This window comes from Knufia obscura, assembly GCF_036327395.1.
Source record: "Knufia obscura strain CCFEE 5817 isolate CBS 148926 chromosome Unknown scaffold_1, whole genome shotgun sequence".
Classification (NCBI taxonomy): Eukaryota; Fungi; Ascomycota; class Eurotiomycetes; order Chaetothyriales; family Trichomeriaceae; genus Knufia; species Knufia obscura.
Window position 1 is genome coordinate 3,610,023 of NW_027042687.1, and position 22,776 is coordinate 3,632,798.

The 22,776-nt window shown below is 51.7% G+C and overlaps 13 protein-coding genes across 13 annotated transcripts; 8 read left to right on the plus strand and 5 right to left on the minus strand.

Annotated features, from left to right (window-relative positions):
* Positions 1-480: 480 nt before the first annotated feature.
* Positions 481-3,579, plus strand: PMZ80_001371 (uncharacterized protein; the record flags this gene model as incomplete). Its single annotated transcript, XM_064869816.1, has 1 exon — positions 481-3,579. One exon carries the CDS (start codon positions 481-483, stop codon positions 3,577-3,579), a length of 3,099 nt encoding a protein of 1,032 aa, XP_064735313.1.
* A 36-nt stretch (positions 3,580-3,615) lies between these two features.
* Positions 3,616-4,462, minus strand: PMZ80_001372 (uncharacterized protein; the record flags this gene model as incomplete). Its single annotated transcript, XM_064869817.1, has 3 exons — positions 3,616-3,992; positions 4,070-4,330; positions 4,381-4,462. The coding sequence occupies 3 exons, from the start codon at positions 4,460-4,462 to the stop codon at positions 3,616-3,618; spliced, it is 720 nt and encodes a 239-aa protein (XP_064735314.1).
* Positions 4,463-5,678: 1,216 nt separating this feature from the next.
* Positions 5,679-6,146, plus strand: PMZ80_001373 (uncharacterized protein; the record flags this gene model as incomplete). Its single annotated transcript, XM_064869818.1, has 1 exon — positions 5,679-6,146. The coding sequence occupies one exon, from the start codon at positions 5,679-5,681 to the stop codon at positions 6,144-6,146; it is 468 nt and encodes a 155-aa protein (XP_064735315.1).
* A 540-nt stretch (positions 6,147-6,686) lies between these two features.
* On the plus strand, positions 6,687-7,139 carry PMZ80_001374 (uncharacterized protein; the record flags this gene model as incomplete). The annotated part of the gene is made up of 1 exon (XM_064869819.1): positions 6,687-7,139. The coding sequence occupies one exon, from the start codon at positions 6,687-6,689 to the stop codon at positions 7,137-7,139; it is 453 nt and encodes a 150-aa protein (XP_064735316.1).
* A 934-nt stretch (positions 7,140-8,073) lies between these two features.
* Positions 8,074-9,528, plus strand: ADE12 (Adenylosuccinate synthase; the record flags this gene model as incomplete). Its single annotated transcript, XM_064869820.1, has 1 exon — positions 8,074-9,528. One exon carries the CDS (start codon positions 8,074-8,076, stop codon positions 9,526-9,528), a length of 1,455 nt encoding a protein of 484 aa, XP_064735317.1.
* A 345-nt stretch (positions 9,529-9,873) lies between these two features.
* PMZ80_001376 (uncharacterized protein) lies at positions 9,874-10,848 on the minus strand (the record flags this gene model as incomplete). The annotated part of the gene is made up of 2 exons (XM_064869821.1): positions 9,874-10,375; positions 10,427-10,848. 2 exons carry the CDS (start codon positions 10,846-10,848, stop codon positions 9,874-9,876), a joined length of 924 nt encoding a protein of 307 aa, XP_064735318.1.
* Positions 10,849-11,573: 725 nt separating this feature from the next.
* Positions 11,574-12,334, plus strand: PMZ80_001377 (uncharacterized protein; the record flags this gene model as incomplete). The annotated part of the gene is made up of 2 exons (XM_064869822.1): positions 11,574-11,766; positions 11,823-12,334. 2 exons carry the CDS (start codon positions 11,574-11,576, stop codon positions 12,332-12,334), a joined length of 705 nt encoding a protein of 234 aa, XP_064735319.1.
* Positions 12,335-12,474: 140 nt separating this feature from the next.
* On the minus strand, positions 12,475-13,635 carry PMZ80_001378 (uncharacterized protein; the record flags this gene model as incomplete). Its single annotated transcript, XM_064869823.1, has 2 exons — positions 12,475-13,427; positions 13,533-13,635. The coding sequence occupies 2 exons, from the start codon at positions 13,633-13,635 to the stop codon at positions 12,475-12,477; spliced, it is 1,056 nt and encodes a 351-aa protein (XP_064735320.1).
* Positions 13,636-14,316: 681 nt separating this feature from the next.
* Positions 14,317-14,920, plus strand: PMZ80_001379 (uncharacterized protein; the record flags this gene model as incomplete). Its single annotated transcript, XM_064869824.1, has 2 exons — positions 14,317-14,554; positions 14,664-14,920. 2 exons carry the CDS (start codon positions 14,317-14,319, stop codon positions 14,918-14,920), a joined length of 495 nt encoding a protein of 164 aa, XP_064735321.1.
* A 602-nt stretch (positions 14,921-15,522) lies between these two features.
* On the minus strand, positions 15,523-15,861 carry PMZ80_001380 (uncharacterized protein; the record flags this gene model as incomplete). The annotated part of the gene is made up of 1 exon (XM_064869825.1): positions 15,523-15,861. One exon carries the CDS (start codon positions 15,859-15,861, stop codon positions 15,523-15,525), a length of 339 nt encoding a protein of 112 aa, XP_064735322.1.
* Positions 15,862-16,753: 892 nt separating this feature from the next.
* On the plus strand, positions 16,754-17,980 carry PMZ80_001381 (uncharacterized protein; the record flags this gene model as incomplete). The annotated part of the gene is made up of 1 exon (XM_064869826.1): positions 16,754-17,980. One exon carries the CDS (start codon positions 16,754-16,756, stop codon positions 17,978-17,980), a length of 1,227 nt encoding a protein of 408 aa, XP_064735323.1.
* A 1,370-nt stretch (positions 17,981-19,350) lies between these two features.
* PMZ80_001382 (uncharacterized protein) lies at positions 19,351-20,533 on the plus strand (the record flags this gene model as incomplete). The annotated part of the gene is made up of 2 exons (XM_064869827.1): positions 19,351-19,519; positions 19,632-20,533. The coding sequence occupies 2 exons, from the start codon at positions 19,351-19,353 to the stop codon at positions 20,531-20,533; spliced, it is 1,071 nt and encodes a 356-aa protein (XP_064735324.1).
* An 801-nt stretch (positions 20,534-21,334) lies between these two features.
* Positions 21,335-22,459, minus strand: HEM2 (Aminolevulinate dehydratase; the record flags this gene model as incomplete). Its single annotated transcript, XM_064869828.1, has 1 exon — positions 21,335-22,459. The coding sequence occupies one exon, from the start codon at positions 22,457-22,459 to the stop codon at positions 21,335-21,337; it is 1,125 nt and encodes a 374-aa protein (XP_064735325.1).
* Between the last annotated feature and the right edge of the window lie 317 nt (positions 22,460-22,776).

The window sequence follows — 22,776 nt, forward strand, 5'->3', positions numbered from 1 at the left end:
GAAAGCTTGCCCGCTCGGGAACTCCGCGAACTGCCGTGGCCGGGATTGTGTGGGGTTCTCCAGCTCGCTCTATGATCCTCCGAGCTCCGATGAAGTCATAGCAACTTCCCCTTTCCCAAGGCCAAAGCTCCTCGCCTGCTCATAAATGATCCATAGATCTTCACAAAGACTTCGGAAGCTGATGCTAGCGTTTCCTCGGGCCTTCATCACCGCGCCTCTGTCAAAGCTTCTACGGCATCTCGTCAGGTGGTGGAACATATTCTACTCCATCGGAGCGATCATGGCCCGAGATGCTGCTTGTAGCCAAAACAGCTTACAGCACCCGTTGCGACGTGAAAGTATGTATCAGCCCACATGCTCCTCGGGATCGCGGTCATCAGACAACAGACGTTTGACTGCTCAGAATCCTTACATAGAACGGACTGTGACTCTTAACAGACGCTACATGCATGAAACTGCTGGATACATCGTTCAGCAACCATGAACTACTTACTAGTGAGCTTACTGCTCTTTCCCAGCTGGATTCACTGCCTTCCTACGGCCAGCAGCAAAGCTACGTCCGGTCTAGAGCTCAGACGATACCGAACAGATTCGTTCAAGTCGCCACGAGCAGGCGTGCGGTGGCGGCATTGGATTCAAGATGCCTGCATTGAGGACGGCGTACTGGCTTCAGATGTGGCAGAAATGGCCAAGGTAGGCTCAGAAGGCTTGGAGCTTCTCAGCTATCAGTCTTACGGTCAGAGAGGACCGACACTCGAAGATCCGACTTACTACTCTTATGGGGCAGAGCAGTGGAACGACGTCCTGATACAGTATGCCGACGAAGCTAGGAAGCATGGCATGTTCCTTGATTGGGCCATGGGTCCGAACCAAGCAGCTGGCACACCTTACCCACCTGATCAAGTTGATGCACCGGGCTTCAACACTGAACTCGTAATGGGCAGGGTGTTTTTGACTGCAGGCACGAAATGGAATGGTACCCTTCCAGAGCCAGAGCTTGTGCGACTTACGGGCTACGATGGTCAGGTCAACTTCACAGCGCCAGTCACTCACAAACAGCTTGAGGGGCTGGTAGCAGTGCAGATACTGCCGACGGACAACCAGACGTCCTCAACCCTTGGCATCGACTGGTCGACGTTGCAAAACTTGCACGATGAAGGCACCGATGGCCGAGATTACACAGCACCACAAGGCGAAGACACCTTGATAATAGCATTCTACAGCCGCAGAAATGGCTACCCAGAGGCAGTGCCTGGTTTTGAGGGTGCTCTTCCCAATAAGCCAGGGTCATGGGGCTCATACGTTCATGACCACTTCTCGATCGAAGGTGCAGAGAAGGCTATACAGTCCAACCAGCAGCACATTTTGTCAGCCGCGCAAAATGCTCTAAACAAGGAGGGTACTGGTGTAGCAATGTGGACTGACTCGAATGAGTTCCGAGCACAACTATACTGGACACAGGGACTTGCTGAAAGGTTTCAGCAAGATCACAACTACTCGATCTACCTTGCGCTGCCTGTACTGTTTGGTGGTAAGCGCCCTTTCGGAGGAGCAAACACACCGAGTCAAGTCTACGACTACAATAATACCATCGACTCCGAGCGCTTTCGCAACGATTTCAAACAGACGTTGACCAATGCTTACCTGGACTATGGAAAACACTTGACAAATTATGCTCGTACTATTGGTCTGAAGTACTCAGATCAACCAGGCTATAACTTCCCCCTAGACGTTGGCGCTGCGTCAACAGTAGCTGATATTCCGGAATGCGAGAGTCTTGGGCAGCCATCTATTGATGCTATCCGTCAGTTCTCTGGTGGTGTCAATCTCGCCGGGCGGAACATCTTTTCATCAGAAATGGGCGCTGGCAGGTTTCTAGCATATGAGTCGCAGATGATCCAGCTGATACAAGATGCACGATTAGCATTCGCAGGAGGCGTCAATCAGATCATCCTTCACGGCTACCCTTCGAGCACGAATTATGTGAATACCACCTGGCCTGGCTTGACGCCCTTTGTCTACGAGTTTTCTGAAATGCACGGGCCTCGACAGCCTGCTTGGCAGCACTACGACCAGTACATGGAGATGTTTGGACGAGAAATGTGGGTGCTCAGGAAAGGTACACCAAAGATCGATGTTGCTATCCTGCGGTATGGCTGGGACCTCGATTTTGACGCTGTTGACGAGACGAAGAAGCATGTAGTATTCAAGACTGATGATCTGACTCGTTCGGGGTATAGTTACGAGTATGTCAGTAGCTACGCTCTTGGGCTGGAGGGTGTGGAAGTGGACGATGGCGTACTGATGCCAGCAGGCCCTGCTTACAAGGCATTAGTGTTAAATCGAGCCCGGAACCTGACGGTATCTGCAGCGCACAGAGTATTCGAGCTAGCGCATGCAGGTCTCCCGGTAGTGGTACTCGGCGATGTTCCGGATGATATCCCTGGCTACGATAGAGATGGTTCTAGCAAGATGGCAGTTCAATCCGCCATGCAGGATCTGTTGCAGCTTACCAACGTGGCACAGGTGGACGAGGAAGCTCATGTTTCAACCGCGCTAGAGAAGCTGGGTGCTTCTGCATCGGCGAAGATCTACTCAGGCATCGAGGATTATCCTCCAGTGGTTCGAAGGCGGCACGACAAAGATGTTGAGCTTTACTATATCTTCAATCAAGGAGGCTCGAGCAAGTTTTCGATTGGTTTCGAGACTCCGACTCAGGAGGACGCCAACGTCTTCGTGCTCGATCAAGTTACTGGTGAAACCAGGTCGGCAGCCCAGTGGCACCTCGACGTCTCACACAGGATCAACATGACGTTTACGCTGGCCACGAATCAGTCCATGATGTTCGCTGTGACACAGTCGACGACTTATCAGAACGCGACAGCACTTCCACGTACTGTGGTATCAGCTGAGGATACGATCCAAGCCTTAGCACTACGAGACGGGTCAGGCATCGAGCTGCGGTCGTTCTCGCCTGGCGTCCAGGGGTACGCCCTGACCGACGGCGCTGCGAAATCAGCTACTTTCTCTCTTTGCGGCAAGTCTCTGGTGAACCTCACCAGCTGGAATCTCACTTTGCAAAGCTGGACGGCGACAAGCAATCTCAGCGATGTGGCAACCGTCAAGACGAACTCGTCCTTCCAGCTCAATGACGGCCTGGTGCCATGGGACGTCCTCCCGGGTCAGTACAACACGTCCGGTGTCGGCTTGTACACAACCACTTTCTCCTGGTCCGGCTGCGATACAGCCTTGATGGGAGCCGAGCTTCGCCAGCCATCCATCTTCCACACACAGCGCGTTTGGCTCAATGGCCAGATGCTCCCCCTGATCGATCCTGTCAACCCGAGGATCGACATCACGGAGTGGCTCAGGAAGGACACCGAGAACGAACTGATGATTGAGGTTGCTTCGCCGTTGCTCAATGCCTTGAACGCCTTCCCTGACGATGAGATCGAAAGTGTGGGTTACAACAGGGCAAGAAAGCTAGCTGAGGGCAGCGTGAAGAGAGGACATCAAAAGTACGGTTTGACGGGACCGGTCGAAATCGTTCCATTTGCGAAGGTGCTTGTACAGCTATGAGCATGTTCACGCTACGTAGCTCAGCTAGATTTCACGTCAATCCACCCGCAAACACTTTTTCCTGGCGATGCCTACATGCCAATTGTAGGCAAAAAGCTTTCCACTGTCACGGTCACGCTGTATCTTGCGCACCGCTTCCTGCATCTCATCGAATGGTTGCCCATGCTCGATCTTTTTGGCTGCCATGAATACATTGACAATGTCCATGATGACAGCCACTGCCAATTCGGTCTCCATCTTCAGCAGGTGCGGCCGAAGAGGAATCACATTGTCATTGATCGCTTCGAAGCCTCCTGCTCCACTGATGGTTTCTTCGAAGCGGTTGAACCAAGCGTAGCGCTCGTCCATGGCCATGTACTTCGCGATTGTCACTAGAGCTGGGTGTGGTTCAACCTCAGCTCTAGGCGAGTTTCCTGGATTCGTCTCAGCATGGGCGGATGGACAATTCTGACGGCCGGCCAAGCCAGTTCGTCCCATTGCAACCACCCACCTGGCTTGAGCATTTTGCTAAAACAGTCTATGAAGACGCTCTTGTCGACTGCCGGCCCAGCACCGAGCAACAACCGCACATGGAGAACGTCGAATTTGTTCTGCAGATGGTCGGGCACTTCGTCGAGTAGGTCGAACAGGCCGAATGTCAAATTCTTCCTCCATGTCCATTTGGGCGGGAATTGAGCGTTTGAGATGTCGAGAGCATGTACATATGATTCCGGAAATTGTTGTGCAATCTCAGCTGCCCAGATACCAGTGCCTGTCGCCACGTCTGCAATCTGGGGCTGTCGTGTAGCCTTTATCGCTCACTTGATTTCAGGATGAAACATCCATCCCTGGCGGTCGATGTAGCAGTAGTGTTGTGCGGATAGGCGAATTGATTCGCGCCCATCACGCGAAAGCTTGTATTCATTGCCAGGGGCGATATCGTCTGGTTCACCCTTCATAGTAGGTCCAAGGGTTTTGCAGGCGCGTGCTGTCGGGGCAGGTGTTCTGTCTTGAAACGAAAAGCAATATCGATTCGTGTTCGAGAAATTCGTCTTGGTCCTGCAGAGATAAGGCAAGTTTCCGGGTTGAGTAGAATTACATATTGTTCTTAATCAACCCCCCCGCTGACCAACCGAGGAATCTGTAACCTAATATACGAGCATGAATCTAGCCGTCCTTCCTCCAATTCAGACAATGGGTCATGAGTCGTGCCATTCTTCTGTCGATCGCCATGTTACCGGGCTAGCGGCGAACTCAATCATCTCGAAGCTCTGTGCGGACGATTTCCTTCAGGCCGTACACCCGGCCTTGCAGCCATGCTTTGGCCTGCATAGAAGTGTAGTCACCTACGATAGACGAAATCAGCAGCGCTACAACACGGCGCGTCCTTCACTTAGAACAACTTTGCCTAATGTTCTCACAGCCCCTTGTCTCCGAGAACTTGTCTGAAGGAATTATATGGCTGTGAATAGGCAAGACAGAGCAGGCTCAAGCAAGGGCTATCACGAAGCCAAACCTCAAAGCGTGTAGGGTTTTCACAACCATACTCTAAACAAGATGACATTCGTCTTTTCGTCCGATGGATATGGAACGTGGAAAGACGCGCTCATCGTGTCAAAGCGTGCCGGACCGCAAAAGAGTCGCCGAATCACGTGATAAGATACTCATACCTGCCCACGACGCGCTTCGACCATACTATTGCTTCGTCTTTCAATTCTGTTCCATCTGCCACGCTCAACTTTATGCATCTAGTCATGCTGCAATTCGAGTGCAAACGTGAACACGCATGTTTACAATACTTGTCTGTGCTTCCTGCAGCATTTCAAAGAATGTTCACGCATTTGAGGTGGACACACCGCTGACGATTTCTATGCTAATAGCTATGCCAGTGATCGAGGTTGCTTTCAGCAACAAGACGTACGCGTTCTATGAAGGCTTCCAGTAAGCATGACAATGGATTGCGAGTTTTACAAATGTTCCTACGTTTGCTGTTTGTCCAAGTATCTGCCTACGATGTGGCACTTATCAGAAGCTCTTTTGCATTCTCCTCCTCCCATCGTTCCCCTACCGAAGCCTCCTTAGTCTCAATCAAGTGATACCGCTCTTCTACCTCTGAGACGATGTCCGCAAGCCAAAAGGCCTTCAACAAGCAACGGCCGTCCACTTCGACCAACCAAGCAGGCCCGAGCGAAGACTGCACCAAACTGCTCAACCGCCTCAAAACCCGCGACCGTCTGAAGCTCAAGCTTGAGACAACAATCGAAGTCTGCAACAACATCGCCGACATGACAGTCTCTGATTTCTCGGCAAAGTCTCTCACATCCTTTTGCCGATATGAGTCCAAAGCTATGCTCGAGCTTCTTCAGCATAATTTCGATACTATCAAGCAGGTATCTGAGTTTGACTTCACCTATGACGATGCGAAGGGTTTCCGGAAAGCTATTATATCAGCAACCCAGAGGAACAATGTGGCAGTCATGAAGGGGCTGGAGGAAATCGTAGAGAGTCTTTGCAAGTCTGGTTTGGGGGACGTGGGCAAGGAGATTACCGAAAAGTTTGAGGGTGTGATGAAAGCGAACAATGTGTAAGGCTGGGGTTGTGGGTGTAGGCATGCTACCCTTGCTCGTAGACCCCGGTAAACTGGTGTGATGGTATGAAATCTTTGTTGTTTTGCTTCCCGTTCCGTCAAAGCAAGTAACAGCAGACAGGAGTTTTCATGCAGCATCTACTAAATCTAAGTGCTCTTCTATGTCATGCTTTGCTCATGCCATACAACCGGAAGTGCTCCCACGAACTAGATCAGAGAGGAATATCTGGCTTCGGAATCAGCCCATCTGCCTCTTGCCATCGGCATGCACTTAAAATATCGGGCGTGATCAGCAAACACGAGGATACTGCACTTACGAACACTCTTTGTCACTTTACTGCCAAGCCTGTGAGCAAACATGTATGGGTCTCTTGCAACTAACCTTCTTGATACAGCAGCAGACCAGACTTCAATTGACTTTCTGCGTTGACACAAGACTCAAGCGATCAAGACATTCTCTGGTACGTCGACCAATGTGCGAGCTTGATTGAAGCTGTATACTGATTCATGAGCAGGACCATTTCTTCGAGACCGAGCGACAATGGCCGTGTCTCCTAGAGCGTCCGTACAGGATTTGGAAGCCCGCGAGCGGGATTTCGAGGAGCTAGAGAGAATCTTCAGCCCAGCACGTCAAGAACTTGAACCTTTGTATGCGAAGATCCAGATCTGCAGCGAGATCGGTACCATCGTTTCTGATGACCTCCAACCCGAGGCGAAAGCACAGTTCGAGCGATACCGATGGCAAGCGACTGCGGCCATGCTGCGACTGAATGTTACAACGATCGGCAAGTTGAAGAAGATGGAGCTCGAGACCGAGACAGGGAAAGAACGAAGAGCAGGCATTGTGGCCACATATACCAAGCACTTCGAAACTGTTGAGGCCAGCTTCAAGGAATGCATAAGGTCTCTGAGGATGTCGGAGACAAGAGCGAAGCACGAGCTCGCTGATGAGATTGAGCGGGAGCTGAAGGATATTTCCCGATCACATGCTTGAACGCGGTGATTAGAAGCAGGAGGTTGACTCACCGAACGAGCAGAGTCGGGATACTAGTATGAGCAATAGTTTCGTGCACACACCCACAAGTATCTCGAGGGTTTGGCGAATCCTAACGCATGAGATGAGCTATCAGCTTTTTCTGCCCTGCTACAACACTAGCTTGGTATTTCGCGTCTATAGAAGTGAGATCGCAGAGTCCGTTCCATGGTGGAAGTTAAATTCCTGGCATATGCACATCCTGCTCAACTCATGTCGAGTTATGAAATGCCTCACTTCGGCCACCTCCGAAATCCTATAATATGGACTCCGGTCCACCGACAAACGTGTTTTCTCTTGCGATAGAACTATCGGGTTCCATGACAAAGTCATCAGCGGTAGTTTTATGTCGAATTCGCATTCCGACAGCTCGAGTGGCACGCCCTTGAATTGCGTAGACGTGTTTCCCACTCGATGCTGCTCAATCAGGGAGAGACTATTGTTTCAAACTCTTATGCAGGCCTGACGGCAAGTCGTTACTCTCTTATTTTGTTTATGCCGCGTATTGAGGTGTCATATAAACTTGGGAGCAAGAATCTCCTGAAATGCCGCACCACAAGCTGCGATGCTAAAGGTACCAACACGTCTTGGCGGCAAGCTCGGGTTGTGCCCCGCTCCCGTGCCAATGCGTCATTTCCGACTGCGGAGGACGCCCGGTACAAAATCTCTTGAGCCCCGCCAAGTTCTGTACCTGCTTTCTTTTCCTTGTCACTGATTCCGACTGGCGATTTGTGAAGCCCTCCTGCCGGTCCGATCTTCATAACACTGTTGAATTTGAATACCTGGCACCCTCCCGATACCTCAACACCAGACCAAAGATCCTGAAACGTTACTTCCTCCTAAGATCGGAGTTTGACTATTGGCACCCTCCTGGGTAGCCAAAACCTATTCCAGGATGCCTGTCAAGATAGTCCTCGGAGCTCAATGGGGCGACGAGGGCAAGGGAAAACTAGTGGATATCCTCTGCGCCAGTGCGTCTATGTGCTGTAGAGCTGCCGGTGGAAACAACGCCGGCCATACCATCGTCGCAAACGGTATCACATACGATTTCCACATCCTCCCCTCCGGCCTGATCAACCCAAGCTGTGCCCTCAACCTCATCGGCGCCGGCTGCGTCGTACACCTCCCCTCATTCTTCAAGGAACTAGGCGCATTGGAAGAGAAAGGCCTCCAGAACGTGCGCCAGCGAGTCAAGATCAGCGATCGCGCGCAGGTCTGCTTCGATCTCCACTGCGCTGTCGACGGAATAAGCGAGGAAATCCTACGCTCGAAAGATGGCGACAAGGGCATGATCGGTACAACCAAGAAGGGTATCGGCCCCTGCTATAGCGACAAGGTCGGTCGGAGAGGTGTAACGATGGGCATGCTGGTCAGTGGTCAGAACGGCCAGTGGGAAAAGCGGTTGCGCACATTGCATCAAGGTTACATTTCTACCTACGGGGAGGACGCCTTGTCACATTATGATCTCGAAGCAGAGGTGAAGAGGCTGAAGGAGTTCAGGACAGAGTTGGCATCCGGGGAGTACACCATCGACGCGACGCCGTTACTATCGCGAACAATCGGAAATAACGGCAAAGCGATTCAAGCCAGTACCCAGTTCGGAGACGCACCGGAGACGAGTAATGGCGTGCCCCCAAGTGACGAAAACGACGCTTCTCTGTTCTCCAACGTCCTGATTGAGGGAGCAAACGCCTTACTCCTCGATATCGACCACGGAACCTACCCGTATGTCACGTCCTCCAACACCGGTCTCGGCGGTGTTTTCACTGGCCTGGCGGGCCTCAGCCCTTTGAGCCTGACCCATCCAGACAGCAGTATTATCGGCGTCGTGAAAGCCTACACCACACGCGTCGGTTCCGGACCATTCCCAAGCGAACTCAACAACACCATCCCGCACGTATCCGAGGAGGACGCCCACGCAGGCGACGAACTACAACGAATCGGCCGCGAATTCGGCGTCACGACTGGCCGGAAACGCCGCTGCGGCTGGTTGGACATGGTTCTCGTCAAATACAGCTGTCAAGTGAACTGCTATACTCACCTCAACTTCACTAAGCTCGACGTTCTGGATAGTTTTGAGGAAATCAAGATTGCAATGGCCTACAGAAATCGGCGGGACGGTTCCGAGATACGGGGGTTCCCCTCGGATCTTGATTTGATGGATAACGAGCACCTTGAGATTGTGTATAAGACTATGCCGGGGTGGAAGACCGAGACCACGGGTACGAGGGAATGGGACAAGTTACCTCAGCAGGCTAAGGAGTATATCGAGTTTGTGGAGGCCGAAGTCGGAGTGCCTATTAAGTGGATTGGTACGGGGCCGAGGAGGGAGGATATGATTGTGAGATAAGGACTAGTTTTCGGTGCTGGGGAGTGCACCATGGAGAAAAGTGATTTCGAATTATCATTTCAAGTGCAATAGCTGACCTACTCGAAAGAGGGATGGGACAGCGCCGGAAGTGTGCTTCACGTGAGTACAGTTTTGGGGGTCGAGGTGCTCCCGGACACAAAAATAGAGCTATTTCGATCATGAATTCAATGTCAATATTCATCAACATAACACGCTCGGTGTGCTGCGCAAGAAGCCAACTGACGAGAGTTGGGAGCAGACACGAAGTTGCGAGTAGTCAGGAATTGTTCAATTGTGTCTATGCTCATTTACTCTTCGCATACAATCATGAATCCTGCTTCAGATCTACTCGTCGTTACCGAAGAAGACCTTGACACCCTCCGGTAGCCAAGCATCACCACAGACCTTGAATCGGCCCTCCAGACTCGAGATCGTGTTCATCTCGTCCTCAGTCAACTCCCAACCATCAAGCTGGAAATTGCCCTCAATTCTGCTCTTCGTCACTGACTTGGGAATCACAGAGGTACCTCTCTGCAGACCCCACTGAAGCATGCATTGTTGTATAGTCTTGCCCTTCTTCTCTGCCAGTTGGGCCAAAGTCTTGTCCTTGTAGAGTGGGGAGTCGGTGCTGCCTAGGCAGGAGTATGCAGTGCTGTGGATGCCCTTGCTCTCGTTGAACTTGATCAGCTTGAATGAAGGGTGGTTCGGGTGCAGCTCGATCTGGTTGACTGCGGGAACGATTTTGGTGTCTGGGTGAGAGAGGAGCTTCTCGAGGTTCTCTTGTTCGAAGTTGCTGACGCCGATGTTTCGGACTTTGCCAGTGCCAACCAGCTTTTGCATTTCTCTCCTGTATGATTGTTAGCTTCCATTTGCTGACGCGATTCCGCATGAGTCTTACCAAGTGTCGGTAAAAGTCCAGTCTGGGTAGTGCTTCTTCAGGTCATCTGGATCTGTCGAGCTGGGCCAGTGCATAAGATACAGGTCGACGTAGTCGGTCTTGAGGTCTTTCAGAGATGAGGCGATGCCCTCTGGAACTCGCTTGTGCCATGGGTTGTCCAACTTCGTTGTAAGCCAGATCTCATTTCGTGGGACACCAGAATCCTTGATACCGTCACCAACTTCTGCCTCGTTGCCGTAAGCGAGAGCGGTGTCGATATGTCTGTAGCCCATCTGGAGAGCGTTCTTGACTGCCTCTCTGACCTCGTTTGGCTTAGATTGCCATGTTCCGAGACCAACACCTGGCATCTTGTCTCCAGTGTTGAGGGTGAAGACCGTCTTGGTCCCCTTGCCCTCCTGGGAAACCTTTCCTGTGGACGACATGTTGCGTTTGAAGGTTGTAAGTGGTTTGGTTGCTAGTGTAGATGTTCGAATGAAGGGGTGAGAAGTATGGAATGCAGGAACTGCGATGCGACGAGCAAGAGTATAAGTAGCAGACATGCAGGGAAATTTTATCAGTGGCAAGCACGACCTCAGATATGTATTCTTGCGATAACACGACGGAGAAGCATGTTGGTGGGGCAGATTCTTTTTCTCGACGCAACGTGGGAGTCTCTCTTACGCGAGGGGCACGATCTGCCGCGTTTCAGGGACCACGCAAATGTTCCATGGATAAGAGGAAGTACTTCCCGGCAGCAAAACGAATCAATTCCTGGTAAAACCAGCTCGAATAGCCGTCTATGTGAACATGCAGTTCTGGTGTTGCAGAAAACATTGTTGACAATTTAGGCTGAATGACGTCAACTTAATCCATTATCTTCGCTAGGACCTTCATGCTGCGCGGCAGGAGTGCCCAATATGTGCTAGCGTGGTCGCGGATTAGCGTAACCCGAACTTCAGGCTTTTCTTTTTAGGCGAAGCCGATGACCTGCATACACTTCGGCACGTTGTCGAGCCACTGAAACCGCAAACTGTTTCACGAAAGGTGAAAGCCTAGACACCGTGTCGTTTGATACCGCCGCTCGTAGGGCTCAGGAGATGCCCGCTAGCTCATATCGTTGACGCTTGGTCTCTATGTTGAGGAATGGGCCCTGATCAACAGTGTCGACATGAGCTCGCGATTTGTTTCTGCAGGAGGTGCCGAAGTCAAAGCTCCGGAGGGGCTGTCGAGTGCTACCGATGATGCCTGGGCCAAAGCTAAGGAGCAAGTAGAGAGAGCTAAACAGCCTGCAAAGAATGAGCCAGCCCCTGGTACTCAGGAAGGTGGGAAAAGCTTGTATGAGCATCTGCAAGATCAGAAGCGTGAGTGCGAGATTCTTTCGTGTGACGTGCTTTGCACTAACCAAGCGTAAACACAGTCGCCAAGCAAGAAGCTTTCGAAGAAGCTGCGAAGCTGAAGAACCAATTTCGACCACTAGATGACGCGGAGGTCGAGTTTCTTGAAGGCATTAAGCAGAAACAGCTATCCGAGAATGCTAATGTACGCAAGGAAACAGCCGAGCAGCTTGATGCTTTTAGGAAGGAACGTGCTGCAGCAGAGCAGCTAGCGTTGGAACAGCAGGAAACCTCTGATGCTAAGAAGGAGAGCGCGGGGCAATGGACTACGACTAAGAAGCGACGTAGAGCTCCTGCCGAAGATCAAGCTGCAGGTACGAAGGCCAGAAAACTCTCCTCGACAGATGTTGACCAGAAGCCTGCCACACCCAAGAGTCTTGCTGGAGAAGCCGATGGCCCCACGAAAAAGGCGTCTGGAAGCGGATCTGCGTCAAGTACGAGTCCTGCAGCACCGGCAGCCAAGACTCCTGCAGCTAAGACGAGCCCACCACCTGCATCCAGTCTTGTGGCGTACGATTCGGATTCAGATGGCTGAAAGTACGAGTACACAATAATGACGCTCAAGGGGTATGCTTGCCGCATGTCGATCGAGGCTGTCAAAGGCAGACAAAATCGGCCACCATATCGATGATCAGCTAATTTGCAGAAGACACCATCAATGCACATGTGCTCCTATCACAACCCAACACCAGCATCCGCCATTTCAGCAATACTGCCCATCCTTTCCATCTTCAGCCGCTGAACCTCGCCTGCTTTGTGCTGTCCATTCTTCTCTCCGCTTGCATCTTCAAGAGCCAGCTTCTGCTCTTGGGTCTTCCAACCTTCATCTTCGACACTTTCGATCGTCTCTGTCAGTTGGCCATCCTTAGGCAGGTTGTCCAGAATCTCTCTTGCGTTCTTCATATCGTTATTGACTGTCCTGTCTAGCGCTGCCTCCAAGGATGGCGACAGACCAGCTTTGAAATTGCGCTTAGCTACACGCTCGGTCGCAACAGGTATCGGAACGGATATTAGCCAGATCTCATCCATTAAGTGGCAGGCTTCGGACCAGGCCGAGGGTACTGCTGCTTTTGTGTCTGTGCTTGGGCTTTCGGTCTTTGGGGCGGTGTACGAGAGCGCTGTGTACAAACCCTCGATCAGTACGACTCTGGCAGTCCGTGGTATGGGGATGTCGTTCTCGACGGGGTCTTTGACAGCATGATCGAAGGATGGTGCCCATATCGTCGCCGTGGTGGGCTCAATGGGCTTCCGCAGCTTCTCGATCAGTTTATAGTAGCCCTCTGAGTCGAAAGTGAAGGCGGCGCCTCGGCGATAGTGTGCTTCTTCTGAATTTGGCATGGCGGTCAGTTGAGCACGCGTCAAGTGGAAGCCGTCCATAGGCAGGACGTATGCGATGTCAGGGGAATTCGGATCAGAAAAGTGTCGCTCGCGAGAAGAGCCATTTGTGTTGGCTCGCGGTCGTGAGAGGTGGTAATCTGCAGAATTTGGATACTTCTCATGCCGGTCGGCTTGGTAGAACTTGTTGAGATGGTAGGCGAGGCTTGCAGCAAATGTGGTTTTGCCGGAACCAGGTATACCAGCGATTGCTACTAGATAGCGCTGGGAGTCGTCTAGCGATTGGTACTTCTCTATGGCACACCAATTATATCAGTTCCTTGCCCTACGGCACGAAGATAGTCTTGTAAATCATGCTGTGAGGCTGGCATAAATGAATAATATTGGTAGAAACTTACTCCACACCTTTTCGGCCAATCTCTGCACTTGAGCCTCCATAGGCGAATCTACATGCTCTCGCTGATCTACAGCCATCTTCGTAGTCTCTGGTGGTTCTGGCATGTTGAATGTGCTGGGTCGCGACTTCCTTTATCAACTCCCAGGCGATTGCTTCTTCGGCGATCAGTGGCCCGGAACATGAATACCACCAGCTCTTACCTCATAGCCTGGACACAGGCGTACCTCTGTGATCTACTATCTTATCTTTGAAGTTATGACAGATCTCGGGTTGTGAAGCATACAGATCGAGCTAATCTGTCACCTGCAAGATCATATCATGCTGCATGTACTAATCAAGCCGCAGTGCAAGCAGGACGTTGATTGTCAGCGCCCGCTGGACCTGCCTTCCAACGAAGCTGGGGACTGAACTTCAAGTTGTCCGCAGATCATCCCCGCCAGCGGTCCCCAGTCCATTGTTAGCAGCCTAATGCTACACGCTAGCGCAATCTAGGTCAAGCCTGAGGCTGTCGTTACAGCCTTGCGGGCCTGAATCCTGCTCGGACGTCCCAAGGGGCTCAGGCGCGTCTCTTTCTTACCATTACGACCAACCACAACGACGATATCCTCGCCCTTCTACACTCTTTGTTTTGTCCACTGACTACAGTCACTCTCTACGTCAACTTTCGCATTCTACACAATCCTTCAAGCCCAACTTCAACTGTGCCTAGGTTCGAGCGAGTCTCAGCCTAACTTCATCACCAATAACAACCCCGATATACCACGAATAACCACAAGCCTCTCACAATGCAGACCGCAATCTTCACTCTGTTCTTCGCCTTTTTCGCGCGCTTTACCTTCGCCATGCCACCGGGGTGCCTTCTCCATGCCGTCAACACCGCCGATGCACCGGGCGACATGAGCGCAGTCTGCGGCGATGGTGCGCAGGATATCCAGTCACACATGGCTAGCAACTGCGGCGACTTCGAGGAGGATGCTCAGAAGGCTTTCATTGATACCTGCTCGTCTGCTGGAACCACTGTTGGTACGTGACATAGCATTCAGCACAGGGTTTTGGTTGTGAAGCATCCGTGCTTCGGGCAATGATTCACTGTCGGTTCTCGGCCCTGCAATGCTAATATGCTCTTCTCTAGCTGCCTACACTGCGACCTCCTCAAGCTCTAACTCTACTATGACCTCCACCCGATCCTCCTCCGCAACCGGTACGGGCATGGTCACCTCGACTGGCACCGCTGGGTCCTCCTCTGGTGCTACTGGCTCCGCTGGTTCGACCTCCCGCACTGGAGCTGCTGTGCAGTCTACTGCTGGTGCTAACGTCTACTACCGCGATGGTATGGGTGCCATGGGCGCTGCTGCCATCGCACTTGTTGGTGCCGTTGCCGCTCTGTAAGAAGGTGTATGGGAGACACAGAATGGCAAAGAGCATGAAGTGGGCCGGATTTTGCAAGCGCAAACAAATTCCTGAGATAGTGAGATTTGATTGTTTTGTGAATTTGGTCAGCACATTATACAATGTCAACGAGCTGTTCTGGATCTTGGATATTTGCTCATAGTTCACCCATTGACCGTAATATAAAGATTACGGACCATGGTTGGATTTATCTCTCATCGTCGATGATAGGAAGTTCAATCTATCATTTTCGAGACCCGATTTCATTTCAATGCAAACTCCCCTTTCTCTCGATGATTGGCTTTAGGTCCCAAACCTAAGCAATGCTAAGTTTTGGGCAGCGAACGACGAGTCATTGACGAGTCACGGTAGCCTATCAACAACGATTAGCGAAGAAATGCGACAAGGATCTGAGGGTTCTGGGGAAAAGTATGTTTTCGTCTGCAATATGTTCATCACCGATACATTCCTCCCTAAACAATGTCCATTCTGCATCGAGCTCAGCTTACATGCACCTAGCGATCACAGGCTCTCCTTCCCCTGACCCATCGAATCCAATTTGATGACTGCACAACCTCAAGTCACACCCCTTCTATCCCACTCTACACTTCACTCGTGACAACCATAGAATACGGCGCAGCCCTCATCTCACGGCTGTTCAGAACCTGCTTTGTCTGCTTCACGAATGCTGTTTTGATCGCTTTTGTCGAAGAGTGGAGTTTTGAGGTTAGGCTCCTGTGACTCTTTTCTTCTTCGGTTCTGATCTTGCCCTTGGCTTCGTCGATGGAGTCCAAGCTGCTCGTTGACGAGATTGAGCTTCGAAAGCTGAAGGGTGCCATTGTTGGTATCGGAATCTTTTTTGAAGGTTCAGACTGTAAAGGGTATGAGTTGGGCGAATTTCTGAAAGTGTTGAGGTTGTGGTTGGATGTGAGTCGATTCATTGTGGTGGGTGTGGTCTTGTGATGGTTGCTTCGTGTTACTGGACGAGAAAGGTGATACTTTCAGTCTGGTAGATTGGATGTACTATGCTACGCCGGTCGAGCTGGGGGTCACGTCTGCTTTTTATACTCGCCTGAGGCCGCTTGCCGAGCAGGATGCCCTTTCGTACACGGCCATATCGCCGCGTGCCCAAACCAGTATTGCGACCAGACTTAGTAAAAACCATGCTGGGCGACGGCATACATGTGTTCGGAAAGAGCTCCTTGTGGTTGTGATCTGATGGAAGACTCTAATCACGAATGCTTCGACCGGCATGTGCTCTGAATTAGTACTAGCTCAAGATAGGCTGGCTAACTCAAAAGAGCAAGCTTGCCGGAAGCTGTCAGCAGAAACTTGAACTCTGGTATCATATCATGCTGCTTCCCGAGCTGTATCCGTTTACCTGGGTAGCACCATGACTGCCACGTCCTAGCTCGACAATCTGAGCGTAAGTATAGCAATGGCGCGGAGAAGCAGCTAGGTGGTCGGGCATATGGTCTACTAACCACAGAACAAGCTACGATAGCCAGTTCATGACAAAGCCAGTGGTTGAGATGACTTTGTCATTAGATGCAGTCTACGAGCAGGAGGAGGGACAGGAAGCCAGAATTGTCATCCTTTGCAAAGCGTGTGGTTCGTTCTGCGGTGTGTGCTAGCATGTACGTAAGTATCTGTAACCATGAAAGAAGGAAGGAGTAAAGAAGAAATGCAGGCGCTTTCCCCCTTTAGGCAGGCTCGGTTGAACACGGACGGCTCTCACCTGCCCTCGACGACTTGAGAGAACACAAAGTATAGAAGGTGAATACATCTACTGCAGCTCGAGCTTCTGACAAGAATTCAAAGCAAGCAGACGCCATGCAGTACCCTGAGATCTCCGGGACTGCGCCCATCTCAGATCCCACGCCTCCAGCAACTCCCAGCGCTAGCGCAGTGCCTTCCGCTCTGGCCTCTCCGCCTCCGCCAAAGGTCGGCTCCAAACACATTTTCGCATTCTGGCACACCGGAATCTCTACTCTCCCACCCTACCTACTACGGAACATCATCGCTTGGCACTCTCGCTTTGCACGATCTGACTGCAATATCTACGTCTTTGACAGTGTCCCCTCATCCCCACTCAATGTCGCCAACTTCATCGACACAGCCTCGCCTTCAGTAGTATCCGCTGCTTTCACAAACGGCACTCTTTCCGGCGAATATGCCGCCCAGCATACCTCAGACCTCATCCGCTATCCATTGCTGCTCAAATATGGTGGTGTTTACCTCGACGTCGGCATACTTCAGTTCGGCGACCTCAATTGGCTATGGACACAGCATGTCGGCAATCCAGATTCACCCTACGACTTCGCCGGCTTCACAATGGGAGACCCGCCAGATGGCCTGTCAATCGTCAACTTTGCAATGATGTGCACACCAAACAATCCACTTGTCCTTCGCGCTCACAAGATCCTGCGGAAACTGTGGGAGGGCAAGACAGATACCAACGGCTTGCACTGCCATCCCCTCGTCAACCACCTCGATCTGATGCGGGTATCTCAAGAGGTTGCCGTGACGGATGACGTTGGCGGGAAAATGGTCATCAACGACGAGAGCATGACTGACTACGCGATCCAAATTCAAGCCATGGGTGCTGCGGAGCGCTGGTTAGATCCTGAGGATGATTGGGACGGACCCAAGTACGTTCGCGAAAAGTGCTGGCTGCTCAGCATGATGCGTCACGCATTCGTGCCTGAACAGATGACCGGATGGAATGGGAGGCGGGAATGGGAGTTGCTTTGTATGAAGCTTCCAGGTCCTGACGAGGAGGAAACTGAGGATCAGAGGTTGGCACGGGAAATTGTCCAGAAGACTGTTAGTGAGGGTTGGTGCTTGAAATTGGGACATGGGTTTTCGGCGAAGTTGTTCGGTGGTGATACCCTAGGAATGCTGTGGCGGAAACATAGTGGGAGTGATTGTGCTGAGGGAACGTACGCCGGCTGGCTGAGGTGGGCGGAGGTGCACTGTCAGCAGAGTGAGCCACCGAGGGCGTTGGAGATACCGGTGTATCAGCCTACGCGAGTAGCACCGCTCAGTGAGTACTTGTAGAAGAACAGGAAGCCACACTGAGTATCGATTGATGCGGACGTTACCACTATCAAAGAGAGCCGGAGCAGCTAGGTGCGCTACAGTCAGGTCTCACAAGTGCACTTGAAGGGCAGACAAGAGCGCGATCATGTTCTCGGTGTGTCGTACTTTTAGCCGTTCCAGGCCTAGCCACGGTATCTCATCGGCCTACGATTCTCCGAATTGGTCATTTGAAAGGCAAAAACGTCCCTAATCGTGTAATTTACACGTAGCTTCAAGCGTTAGCGCTCTCGCGTCACCCTTACGGAGATGTGCGCAGGCGCAAGAAGAGTACATAGTAGACCTAAAGCTCTATGCCTGCGTCAGAACTTAGGGCTTGAATACATCACAATCGTCTGAACCGGAATTCAAATGACAATTTCGGAGAACCGTAGGCCGAGGAGATAGGTTCGGTCGACGTTTGGTAGGCTGATGATCTTCCTTCACGTTCTTAGCAAGCATTCACGACTCAGAGAGACAGCGGCACAATGACTAAGCACCTTAGCAAATGTTGTTTCCAATCACAAAGTGTTAGTTTGAATACAGCATCAGGGGGGTGTTGTTGCCATCGGCGGCAGCATGTTGTTACTGAGCATTTGACCATATCGGCGTTGCTGACGTCATAAAATAACTTGACGACACAACTGGACAGCATCTCCTGCCGCACACGACCAACCTAAGTTATGACATTCAAATGTCATAAATTAGTTGCGTCGGAGATTGATGGCATACTTGTTCCACTGATGCTCGTCCTGTATCATCTCCGCACCCAAGATGCCGAAGTCGCGAGCCCTGCTCGCTATATAGTGTAGCGGCCAAGCACTTAGCTGCCCAATCAGAAATGCTGCAACCCGATAATACATGCCTCAGGCATAATCGTGGCCGAGGGGCTAGCAGCTTCGTGTGCTGTTACCGCCGGCTTTAAACACTGCAGTGCCCAGGGATGAATCATTGATCCGAGCTGACATAACAGCAGAAATACACTCTGTCAGCAGAAGCCAAGCTGCTGTACAGGACCCCATCGGTGTAAAGCCTGCTAGCTCCAGTCATCGGACATAGTCTTACCATTTTCGGACTGAGTAAATCAGATCGGCGGCACTACAAGCCGTATACTCGAGTTCGCCGAAGACTTGGCAGTATCCGGCTTCGAGAGCAATCGAGTGACCAACGGCTCGGATGCATCGTTCATGTGCATGAATCAGGGCTTGTGAAGTATAAAGAAGCAGCAAGCCGTGGAGTTTCTAAGCGGTCTCTCATCAATACACACCACGATCGTCTTCCCACAGCTACAGCTCGACGACACCGCATCTGTCAATCAGCACTGTACAGACTACCGATATAACACTCTCAAGATGTCTCAACCTCAACCCACCGTCCTCGGGCGCAAAACAGGCCACCTGGGCTATGGCCTGATGGGTCTTACCTGGAGACAGGATCCGAAGCCCTTCGAGGATATCATCCCAGTCATGAAGCGCGCCCTTGAACTCGGAGCAGACAACTGGAATGCAGGAGAGTTCTACGGTTAGTCATCTACACCTGATCATCCCTCAAAACTCCACACATCCCCTCTCGTACACACCATCCTCCACAAGAGTACCTCGCCAGCACCCCACTGACGATACCACCCCCACAGGCACCCCAGACCGAAACAGCATGCACCTCCTAAAGTCGTACTTCACACAACACCCCTCCGACGCCTCCAAAGTCATCCTCTGCGTCAAAGGCGGTGGCCTCCCAAACGGCGTCCCCATCCCCGACTCATCACCCGAGAACATCCGTCGATCCGTCGATTTCTGCCTAGACCTCCTCAAAGACACCTCCAAGAAACAAATCGACATCTTCGAGTGCGCCCGCGTGGACCCCCAACGAGGCAACGAACAAGCCATTGAAACCCTAGCCGAGTACGTCAAGGCCGGCAAGATCGGCGGCATCGGTATCTCCGAGGTCTCAGCGAAGACTATCCGCGCCTCGCAGAAGCAGGTCAAGGGGCTCGGTCTGCCGGGCGTCACAAGCGTGGAGATCGAGATGAGTTTGTGGTGTCTCGATGCGTTGAATAACGGGGTCCTCGCCGTGTGTGCGGAGGAAGGTATCCCGGTCTTCGCGTATAGTCCGCTTGCCAGGGGCGCATTGAGCGGCAACGGGATCAGGAAGAACAGTGACCTTCCGGAGGGACCTCTCCGGCACCTCCCGAAGTACCAGGATGATGTGCTCGCTGTGAACAACAAAATCACGGACGCGGCGGCCGACATGGCGAAGGAACATGGCTGTACGATGCCGCAGATCGCGATTGCGTGGGTGAGGGGGCAGAGTGGCAGGACAAAGACGATTGCATTGGAAGATGGGAGTAAGAAGGAGATGAAACTGCCGACTATCATTCCTATTCCTGGCGCTAGCACGGTCAAGAGGGTCGAGGAGAATTTGAAGGATGTGGTTTTGACTGAGGACGAGCTGAAGACGTTGGATGAACTGGTTGAGAAGTTTCCGACACAGGGTAATCGGTATGATGAGGGCGGGATGACTGTTGCCAATGGCTGATCGAAGGTCGTAAGGCCTTGCTGGTATTAGAAATTGTTTGTAGCATCGTGCCGTATCACCTTAACCTAATACATCTATTTGGACTCAAAATCAAGGTTTCGCACAGGCTGAGTTTAAGTTCTTTGCCTTTCGTGTCCCCTGTTTATTTGAAGGTCTTCGACAGGCGGGGTACCTCATTTCTGCTTACCTGCTTGCTCTGGCACGCTACCTGTCACCACTATCGCTGTCTATGCCAGATACGATCACTCGTCGTTATCCATGGATGACACAACATATCGCTCGGTCCATCATTCGCGATCCGAAGATATCCAGCCTCTCGGTTCACGTTGAAGATAGCGAGACCGAGATGCCAATGGCAGTCAGGCTTTGACAGGTGAAACACAAGGCACGATGGAGCGAATGTACGTAAGCGAAGATGGCGCCGCCCATTCAGATCGAGAATGGTGCGGACCAGCAAGAAACAGTGCTGTAAAGAAGCGCGTACAAGTAACGATTGGAGTGAGGCACGGATGTCGAAACCCACGAGTGGACGAAGGAGCCGGGCTGGTTGCGTATCGCCTGAATGACTCTATCAGCGGTGAAGAAGATAAAGAGGTGTGCTTTGAGGAAAGAAAGAATGCCGGATTCGCTTCGGAGCAGGAACGGCTTTGCAACGGAGAAGGAACAAGTGATGCAAGTTTCGTATGCGAGATCTGACCTGCGCTCTTGAATGCCATTGCCATACCTTGTCGTATGGCATAGATGAATGCAATATGTTCACTCACTCATTCATTCATGCATTCATTCATTCATGGTCTCGTCCTAGGCATCAAGCCACTTCAAGAACTCAGGCGTGAAATAGCTGACAACTATACCCGCACCAGCTCTCAGAATACCCTCGGTGCTCTCAAATGCCATAGTCTTTAGATCGAACACACCTGCCTTCGCTCCAGCATGTATCATAGCATATTCTCCCGACACCTGATATGCGGCGATCGGCATGTCCTTCGCTATTTCCTTCGCATCGGAGATGATATCGAGATAACTCGAGGCAGGCTTGACCATGATGATGTCGGCACCCTCGTCAATATCTCGTCTGATTGCCCGTCGTGCCAGACCTCGACCACCAGGAGGAAGCTGATAGCATTTTCTGTCACCAAAGCTTGGGCACGAACCCGCCGCATCACGGAATGGACCGTACAAACAACCTGAGAATTTGGCTGCGTAGGACATCAGATTAACTCGATGTGAAATTCCTTCTTCGATCAGCTTAAGCTTGATAGCTCTGATTCGACCATCATTCATGTCTGAAGGGGCCACACAATGTGCGCCTGCTCTTGCATATGACATTGCCACATCCGAGATCCGTTCCACGGACATGGCGTTGTTCATTGAGCCGTCTTCGTAAAGAATGCCGCAGTGACCATGCGAAGTATATTCGCACAGACAAACATCCACCACAACGTACAGTTGAGGAAGAGCGCGCCTAATAAGTTGAATTGCCTGCATGACCGGTCCCTCTGGATCGTCGGCTGCCGTGCCAAGGGCATCTTTCGCTCCCTGCGCAAGAGGTACGCCAAATAGAATGACACTGCGCAGACCTTGTTCAACTAGCGGTTGTAAGAACGGCACCACCCTGTTCAGCCCAAGGCGGTTCTGGTTTGGTAGAGAGGGTATTGGTGTCATTTCGTCCGGGTTATCGGTGATGAATAGAGGGTATATGAGCATTGCTTTCGTAAGCTGCCTTTCTGCTTGCCATGCTCTCGACAGTGGGTGGCTGTACCCTGCATGTAATTGCGATTTAATGTCTCCTGCTATGCTGACTGAAGTGGCTTGTGTTGATGTGTAGCTTCTGGCGAGACCAGGGCGCGATATCGTGGATCGTGAGTCGTCTGAGTTCTTTGAGTCTTTGAAGGACATATCCTTCACAAGGTTGGAGAAGGACATTTTGGTAGAGTCTCGAGGTGGTGGCGCCTCACGCCTATTGCACGATTTGGGATTATCGGTGTACTCGGACTCTTAGGTGCGGCGACGAATTTGGCGCGAGGTTGAGGTGGTCGTCCTTGCGTATGAAACTGAAAGGGCGTATGGTGTGAATGTAATTCAAGAGCACGAGGAAGGTTCGAGGCAAGCACGTTCAAAATATCTCGGAAGTGACCACGAGCCGCACTTCTGATCGGTGTGGTAAATGTCGCGAAATCGCAGCTTACTTCCGCACTCTGCTGATTGGCGCATGACGCAATGCCGGCGATAACGAATCCACT